Below are 9836 nucleotides of genomic sequence, written 5' to 3'. Positions count from 1 at the left end.
CTATGCTTGAGTTCTCCTATGCTTGTTTGTTGTGTTATGTGCACGGTCTTTAACTTTCAAGAGTAAAGACTTGAAAGGAATGGGTTATTGAATCTCAGCCACACCAGAAATTGCTTTTGACTCATTCCATTTAAAATTCTAAATGTCATTGGTCATACATTTCAGTGGAATTCTTTTCCATTTTTATGTTCATGTTTCCTACAATTCTCAATTTAAGCAGTAAGTGAAGGAAAAACAATGTAAAATGTATTTAACCTTTAATGCTGATCTCTGACTGTATCGGCTTTCTTATTGGTTCTCATACAGAGCATTTTACAGGGACAAAGGCAAAAGATAAAAATGTACTAAATAACACTTGTTATTTAACATCATTCTTATGTGAGATTAAAAACTACATTTAATGCCATTTTCTTGTACAACAGTGAGTTCTTATTTTCATGAACAATCTTCAGGAATGTGTACAAGAATACTGTCTAGAATAGTTTAACAGTATTATTTATGTGTGTTGACTTAGAAGTAAACTGCAATAACTTCTACACATGATTTTATAGCAGAATGGCCTTATTTCTTCTTTTGGTATCAGGAATGCCTATTACGATGAAATCCACGTCGTGATGGAGTTTTGTGTGCCTTTATTCCATCTTTTGCATTGAGGATGATGTTTACTAAGTTGGAAGGCATAGTTTTTTCAATTATTGATGGGGACAATTTTCCTCTCATTTCTGTCTGGACAAACATCACTATTCTGGAATATGCTGGATTTCTGTAAGCAAAGGGAGAGTTAGGAAAAGAAAAGGAATTTTTAGATTTACTTACTGAATTTAAAGGTTTTTGGAGAGCAGGATTCTTGTCTTATTCACCATTGACATACTTACAAAAATTTTAATTAAAAGTATCGAGTGGCTAGAATATTTCTTAAAATCTTCAGTTTTAGGCACCTTTTCCTTTTTGTGTTTTTATTGAATTTAAAAAATTCTAAAAGTAATGTATGCTTATGAAAATTTAAACAATATAAATTTTTTTAATTAAAGAAAATTATTCTTCCCTTATTCCCCTTATTCTGTTTCCCAGAGATAATCACTGTTTATAGTTTTAATTGTTATCTTTTCAGGTGACTGTCTATATATTTACACAAAGACAGCATACATATGTACATAAGAGAATATGCACCTCACATATATAAATATAGTTTTAATTTTTTTAAAGAGATATATTTCTGCAACTAGTTTTATTTTCATCTTAATAGGATACCATGAACTTCCTTCTGTGTCTATACATATAGATCTACTTAACTGTTTTTCATGGCTACAGACAGTATTTCATATTCTATTTAACAGTCCTTTGATTGACTATCATTTAGGTTGTTTCTCACTTTTGGCTACTGTAAGTAAAATTGCAATAAAATATTTTTGTAATGTATCCACTTACACTTTTTTTTTGAGACGGAGTCTTACACTGTTGCCCAGGCTGGAGTGCACTGATGTGATTATAGTTCACTGCAGCCTCAAATTCCTAAGCTTAAGCAATTCTCCAGCCTCAGCCTTCTGAGTGGCTGGGACTACAGGCTCTTTAAAATTTTTTTTTTTTTTGAGACGGAGTTTCACTCTTGTTACCCAGGCTGGAGTGCAATGGCGCGATCTCGGCTCACAGCAACCTCCGCCTCCCGGGTTCAGGCAATTCTCCTGCCTCAGCCTCCTGAGTAGCTGGGATTACAGGCACGTGCCACCAAGCCCAACTAATTTTTTTGTATTTTTAGTAGAGACGGGGTTTCACCGTGTTGACCAGGATGGTCTCGATCTCTCGACCTCGTGATCCACCCGCCTCGGCCCCCCAAAGTGCTGGGATTACAGGCTTGAGCCACCGCGCCCGGCTCTTTAAAAATTTTTTAAAGAGACAAGGTCTCATTATGTTGTCAAGGCTAGTCTCAAGCTCCTGGCCTCAAATGATCCTCCCACTTCAGCCTCCCAAACTGCTGGAATTACAGGTGTGACCCACCTCACCCGGCCCCATTTATACTTTTATAAATACTTAGAATTTCTAGGTCAAATGTTTGTGCGTTTGGCTTTTTCACATGTTAATTCCAAACTGCACTCTAAGTGGTATTTTATATTCTAACCCAGTGATCTTCACACGGGGGTAGGAAAGGATGAACATTTTCAAAAGAATAAATTTTCAAATCTCTAACTTCTATGTGCATTTTTTCCTTAATCCGATCTGTAAATACATTTTTTCCTCAATCTGATCTGTAAATTGTTTATAACCGTGCCTCCATCTCTGATGGAGATGTGGGCTTTTTCTTTCCTATCAGCCCATTCAGAATTGCCCTTCTCTTGCTTTATACAACACAGGCATACCTGTTATCCACACAAAATAGTACTACGGTACTTTACTTTGGTATATGAAAATCTTTGAGATGCTAAAAGGAAAATTTGATTAGAAGTGAGTTGAGAAAAAATTCTTTCCCAAGTCATGTCAATTTTTTTTTTTTTTTTTCCGTAAAACTTAAGGATCTAATTGAGTTGTCAGCTGACAGGTCTTTTTTTTGTTTGATTTTTTCATTTTGAGATGGACTCTCTTTCTGTCACCCAGGTTGGAGTGCAGTAGCGCGATCTGGGCTCACTGCAACCTCTGCCTCCTGGGTTCAAGGGATTCTCCTGCTACAGCCTCCCAAGCAGCTGGGACTACAGGCATGTTGGCCAGGCTGGTCTCGAATTCTTGACCTCAGGTGATCCACCCGCCTCGGCCTCCCAAAGTGCTGGGATTGCAGGCGTGAGCCACTGTGCCTGGATAGTTTTTTTTTTTTTTTTTTATGATAGATCACTACATAATTTATGGTATATAATTCAGAAAGATTTCAAGGCATTGAATGACAGTGCTGGCATTATACTCTCACCATTTTAACATATTTATGTTAATAAATTTTCTTCAGTTTTTTTAAAAATGAAAGCAGTGGTAGACTTGATATTGAATGCTGTCTTTTTTTTTTTAAAAAAAATCAGTAATATACACCCACAGTTAAATGAAATGATTGTAATGGTTAAAAAGCATGGAGTCAGGAACTAGCTTGCCTTGGTTTGAAACTGAGCTTTCCTATTACCCATATGTAACCTTCAGACAGTTAATCACTCTGGGCTTCCACTTTCTTTCCTGCCAATTGGGCATCATCATACTACCTACTTTATGGGATTACTTTGAAGATCAAATGAGTCAATATATGCAAATTGTTTATAACAGTACCTAGCACTAGTAAGTGCTATTTCAGTTTTGCTAATAATAAAATACATGTTTCTAATGACAGTTTGCATTATGTTTATGTAACAAAATTTGTATTTAAATTTGTAATTAAATATTTTTAATTGTGATCAATATGTTATGATAACAACTTAATCCAGAAGGCACATATGTATTTTTTTTTTTATTATTATTGCATTTTAGGTTTTGGGGTACATGTGATGAACATGCAAGATTGTTGCATAGGTACACACATGGCAGTGTGCTTTGCTGCCTTCCGTCCCCTCACCTGTATCTGTCATTTCTCCCCATGCTATCTCTTCCCACCTCCCCACCCCCCGCCCCTCCCCCATTTCCCCCCAACGGACCCCAGTGTGTAGTGCTCCCCTCCCTGTGTCCATGTGTTCTCATTGTTCAACACCCGCCTATGAGCGAGAATATACAGTGTTTGATTTTCTGCTCTTGTGTCAGTTTGCTGAGAATGATGGTTTCCAGGTTCATCCATGTCCCTATAAAGGACGTGAACTCATCGTTTTTGATGGCTGCATAATATTCCATGGTGTATATGTACCACATTTTCCCTATCCAGTCTATCATCTTTGGGCATTTGGGTTGGTTCCAGGTCTTTGCTATTGTAAACAGTGCTGCAATGAACATTCGTGGCACATATGTATTTTTAATTGTTAGATAGTATGGTTATAGGAAATAAAACAAATTTTAAAACTTTAAACACATGTCATTTTTATGGAGAATTAGGATGACTATGAAAGAACTCAAAGCATAAAATATATTCTATTAGAATAAAATTATATGAAGGGGAGAAATAAAAATATGAGTTCAGGAGGAACAGAATGATGTAAATGTTCTGACTGTTAAAGGTTGTATATATTTTGAAGTGAATAATTTAATGGTGGGTTTCAAGTTATGGTATTTATAACATAGTGTATATGTTTATAAGGATGATATAACCATTATTTAAAATGTCAATATTTTGCACATGCTGGGAATTGTACTTTTCATCAAAGTAATTTACTTTTCGTCAATGTAATCCTATGAAAAATTTTAATGTTAACTTAAAAATGTGCAAGGGGGAATATAGTTTTATAACATTTTTAAAGAAGACTACCATTCCAACAAACAGTGTGATTGTCCATTTTCCTATATTTTTCTCTGTGCAGGGTTTAGACTATTTTTACAGTGACATAAATGGCTAGATTGAGAATATAGTAGTTTCCTCTTATCCTTTGTTTCACCTGCTGCAATTTCATTTACCCAATTCAACCCATTCCAGAAATAAGAAAAATTCATAAGCTTTAAATTGCACATTATGAAGTAGTGTGATGAAATCTTACACTGTCCTGCTCTGTCCCACATAGGATGTGAAATCATCCCTTTACCAGCATATTCAGGCATATAGGCCACCCACCCATTAGTCACTTAGTAGCCCTCTTGATTATGAGATCAAAAACATGGTGTATACATAGAGTTTGGTACTCTCCATGGGTTTAGGCATTTACTTGGAGTCATGGAACATATGTCCATGGATAAAGGGGGACTACTCTCCTTTCTAGTAGTTTGTATGGTCTTAAATCTTTGTGTTTATGATGGCTTTACACACATAAGAAAGCCTTTCCAACATTTACTGGAGTGCACTTTGACATTGACAAGGTGCAAGAAGGGGCCTTGCCTTGTGAAGCACACTTTTAAGGTGTGTAATTTTCCAGCTATAGTCCATGCGAGCAGTTGATTTACCTTGCTGAATTGGAGTAATTATCCTTCATTTGTTTTGGGAATAAAGTCTTGGCCATAGATTCAAAATTGACAAATGGGTAGAAAGACCACACATTGTTATTATCTGTATCAACAAATCCTATACAATAACGTGAATAATTATGAGGTTTTTTTAGTTTTTTTTATTTCAGTAGAGGAAATGTCAAGGAATACAGATCCAAAATTTAATTTCATTTGGGCTTCCTTCACATACATTTTTATCTGACCAATGTATCTGTTTTCATGGTTCAATATCTTTTACTTAATAAAAAAATCATTTAGCAAACATTAAAACTTAAGGAACTTGTGAAATGATATACATTGAAATAGAATTTATGCCTTTGCAAAATATGTATGTTATATGCTGCCATTTTATCCGGAGGCCACCTTTAGGTAGTGACTCACCTCTGATTTCTTCAGCTTTTCTTTTATCTGAATATAACTACTGGATCTCATTTTGCAGGTATCTGCTCTTAATAGGTAGTCCATTGGGAAGATTTCATTCAAAGTAATGCATTCGTTACTAATATAAGTATGTTATAATTCTATGAGTATTTTTTAATTCACAAAAATCCTTAATAATTTACAGAAATGACTCTAATGGAGAAATAGAAAACATCAAGGAAGCTTAACTGCTGGGAAATGCTTGTGTGTTTGACTGTTCTCAGAAATTCAGATCACACTTTGTAGGGAAGTATCCATTCTGATTATACTTAAAATGAAAACGATTATAAGAAGTTATTTTAAAAATCATATTTAGCCGCAGGTTTTTTTCCCCAACAGAATATGCTGGTACATATTTCTAATGATGAGCAGGAATCTTGAACTAAATCACAAGTTGAACCAAAAAGCTGTTAAAATAAATAAGTGCAAATAATACTTACTCTTTCATTGGTGAACATACAAAGCCACAAGGGTGGTTATAACCACGGATATAATTTGAAGATGGAGGATATTCTGGAAAATCCACACTTTTAGCTAAGAGATTAAAAAAAAAAATTAAAATGAAACCTATTTCCCAAAGATGAAAAACTATTTCCAGTAGCATATTTTAAAAACTAGATAATATAGCATTTAAGTTAGTTATCAGCATTAACATTAGTTTTATACATGTGAATGTGTATTTGCACATATGAAGGTGCACACAAGCCAAAACTGAGAAAATGCCAGTATGAGCACTGTTGTCCTTTTAAACTTTTTCCTGCTAGTATTTCTAAAGATGCTGTCAACTTCTGTATACAATAAAAATGGTCAAAAGTATCATTTAACTATTTTCTGAGATTTGAAGGAAAAGATAGCTCAAATCTCAGAAAGTAGTTATTGCTGATAACTAACTTAAAATCTCACTGGGTTTGAGTGAAAACTGAAAACTAGCTTTGTGTGAAAACTATTCTCATAGGGTTGTGGGTTCATAGATTTTTGTGTTAATCATTTTTTTTTTAAACAAAATATTTGAAGTGGTTAGATGGTCTGTTAATAAAGATAGCTTAAAACACTCTCTCTGCAATTCCCTGTAGCTTACTTCAAATCATAACTAAATATCAGTAAAGTTCATTTTAGAATTATGCAACTTAGTATCTGTATTGTATATGAATGCAGAGGGGGGTGGTTTATGTATTTAATTTATGATAATATGTATACTGTTTCTAAAATATTTAAAAATATATTTGTTTATTCTGTGCAACTGAATCCTGCTCTTGTCAGAGAAGATGGATTTTCTGATAGGATTTTACATAAGGAAATCAATACAATGTGAAACACTAACTTAGGAGACTGGAGTAGTTGAATGAATTTTCCATTTTTATGATTTATTCATTATCTTAACAGAGCCTGTAGTAGTACTGACAGAAGTGATGTTATTATAAAAGATTTTTTCTCTGAAATATGGAAATTATACTTGTCTACTTCAAAAAAATCTGTTGTAGTCTACAAGCAGGTATGGGTCTTTTATGAAGCATATGGTGTGGTAGTTAGCACTTATTTTGGAAAATCAGAAAGATCTGAGTTTTAATTCTGGTTTAGCTGCTTATTAGCTATGTAACTTAATTTCTTAACTGCTTAATTTCCATGAACTTCAGTTTCCTCACTAGTCAGATAATGCAAGCAAAATATTTAGCTTAAAGCAACGTGTAGGGTAGAATAAAAAAAAGAAAGAAACCTTAAGAAAACCATGAGTATTGATCAAAAATTCGTTCAATGGAAACTTCTTACAGCAAATTCAGTAGTGATTTGTGCACCACGTGATTGATTACCTCTAAATGTCGATTTTAACCTCTACTTCTTTTTTAGCTTCCCTCTGATCACTAATAAGTATATAGTAATGGTCTGCTTTCAAAATGTGGAAAATAACAGATCTATGATCTGTTCAGACAGACTATTTTATGTTGCAGGCAGTGAATACATTATATGTACCCTCATTTCAAAAACAAGGCAATTAGACATATATGAACATTATGAACATCAGCCCTTTGTGGTATGCTGTAGAAAGAGCTAACTGGGTTTGAATGAGTGCTGCGACTCAATCTGGACTCTGAAACTTAAGAGTATGAAAGACATCTCAGAGGAAGTGAAATCTTGTTGAGAAGTAATAATTAATACAACTTAATTGTCCCTGTTTCCAAGTACTTTACAATAGGGGAAACTATTCAGATAGGAATGGTGAAATTAATTCAAATCATAGAGAATAAAGGGCTCTATGCCACTGTGCTACCAAAGTTCCTTCACCATGAGTTATCTTAAATTATCTGAGTCTGTAGATCCTTATGGTATGAAATGGTATGTTTGATCAAATAATGCAAGTTAGAAAATGATTACATATTTGCATTTTACAGAGTGACACATTTGGGAATGGGAATCGAGATATATCAAAACCTGCAGTTTCTAAAAGAAATATAAGCACATTTATATGAAGAGCCATCTAGTGGAAATTTCTTTAACAGTTTTATCAGTTACTGGATATGCCCGTTCTAAGCAATTCAAATATAAAATTATATCTAACAGTTAATTTTGTTACTTAGGATTTAAAAAATGTATACCTTGACATTTTCGGCTACAAGTATCTGTCTATACTCTGTGCTACAGGATGTATGCTGCGGAAGTCTAAGAGATATTGTAAACATTGATTGTTATATTAATGGAACCTTCAGAGTGTCCCCAGACATGTCTATATGATATGTGTATTTGTTGATCTCACTAAGTAAATTTTAAAGGTCAGTAATTGTAAATATGATTTCTTTCAAACTCAAAAGAGAAAACATTTTTATTTTTATTTTTGGAAAACACTTATTAATGGCTCACAGTAATTCCAAAATATGGGCAAAATTTTTCAACTTACAACTGATAATGTTCATATTTCCTTCGTAGCGCTTGATGTACACTAAGTCAATAAAGTCTCGAGGAGAAATGGAGCCCATGGCAAAACTTTGTGTAATGGTATGACATATGAATGTGTCCTGCAACAATTCAAACCATAAAGTTTACAACAATTATTTAATATCTATTATTTGTTTCATTTCCCTCCCAAATTTTATTGCATATGATTGGCCTCTATTTGGAAAAAGCAGGACTTTGAAATTGAAGACCTTATCAGCAAATCAGCTTGGATTTTGAATGTTAAAGGAGCGTTAATGAGTATAGAAAATTCAAGAAGCAATCTTGAGATCATCTACTCTTTCCATTTTTAGATGGAGAAATTGAAGCCTAACAAATTAAATCACATGCACAACTAGAGGTAAGTACAGATAACCCAGGCTTCCTGATTCCCCATACAGTACTATTTCTACTACTCCACATAGGCTAAGTAATGTATTTTGAAAAATGCATTGATTTAGCACCCTGTGGGGTAAGGTCTAAAATTAAAGCCCAATATCATATGCTGGTAAAACCAGCATAGGGTGAAACCAGGGGGGTCCTGAATGGCCTAACTGCACATTCCTTTCCTTCTTCATTCCTGCAGGTAAGATCCCCTAGCCAAACAATCCTGCTTCTCAACAGGACCAGCACAGTTATTATTTTTTATTCCTGTTTAGTGGTTTCATCTCCCTGATGACCCGTGGAATCATTCAAACAAGTCAATCACATTCTCCTGCAGGAACTGGGGCTCACCCTATCCTGTTGATGCAAAGGCTGCCTCCCACAGCCCGTAGGTATTTCCTCTGTTCCCATGTTGCCCTGTGTGGCATAGTTTGTCCTCCCTCCCTGGTCTGTGATTAATGATTAATAAACTTCAGTCTACCTCACTTCTCCAGTGGTGAGTATTATGTGTTTGGCCATCCCTATAACCCTAGAGTGGGACTCTCTCTCTCACCAGTAGGTTGAAGAGGAGGCAGTTAAAATACATCCTTGACCAGGCATGGTGGCACATGCCTGTAATTCCAGCTACTTGGGAGGCTCAGGTAGGAGGATCACTGGAACCCAGGAGTCTGAGGCTACGGTGAGTTTTGATCACACCACTGCACTCTAGCCTGGGCAATAGAGTGAGACCCTATCTCTAAAAAAATTATTATTATTATAAAAATAACCAACTAAATAAAACATAGTCCTGGAGATGAATACTATAAATATTAACAGAAGGGTAAAATAATTCCTCTTGCAGTATAATGCTATTCAGAGATACAAGGTATACTGGAAAGGGCACAAAATTTGGAATTAGGAGACTGGGTACAAGTTCTGGTTCTACCACATACTAGCTGTATTATCCTTGAGTAAGTCACATAATCTCTGAGTTTGTTTTCAGGTTTTTGGATGTCACATCTAGTACTCTATTATAATGTATGATTTGCAACAACAGAAATATCTGAAGTACTAATGAAACTGCATGATTAGTATCACGCAAA

At 34.8% G+C, this 9836-nt stretch overlaps 1 protein-coding gene across 11 annotated transcripts in view; it reads right to left on the bottom strand.

The window, feature by feature from the left end:
* Window positions 1–240: 240 nt before the first annotated feature.
* The window catches only part of STARD6 (StAR related lipid transfer domain containing 6), a 36057-nt gene continuing 26461 nt past the window's right edge, over window positions 241–9836 (bottom strand). For all 11 annotated transcript variants that reach the window (XM_074383413.1, XM_074383414.1, XM_074383416.1 and 8 more), the window contains 3 exons: window positions 8336–8453; window positions 5886–5979; window positions 241–763 (listed from right to left, as the gene is read on the bottom strand). In XM_074383413.1, the coding sequence (XP_074239514.1) occupies window positions 580–763; window positions 5886–5979; window positions 8336–8453 (396 nt within the window). In that variant the 3' untranslated portion in view covers window positions 241–579. The remainder of the gene's footprint in view (window positions 764–5885; window positions 5980–8335; window positions 8454–9836) is intronic.

The sequence above is a fragment of the Saimiri boliviensis genome, chromosome 13 (assembly GCF_048565385.1).
Source record: "Saimiri boliviensis isolate mSaiBol1 chromosome 13, mSaiBol1.pri, whole genome shotgun sequence".
NCBI classification, from domain to species: domain Eukaryota; kingdom Metazoa; phylum Chordata; class Mammalia; order Primates; family Cebidae; genus Saimiri; species Saimiri boliviensis.
Note: the sequence above shows the minus strand (reverse complement) of the source record. Positions and strands in the feature narration are given on the sequence as shown.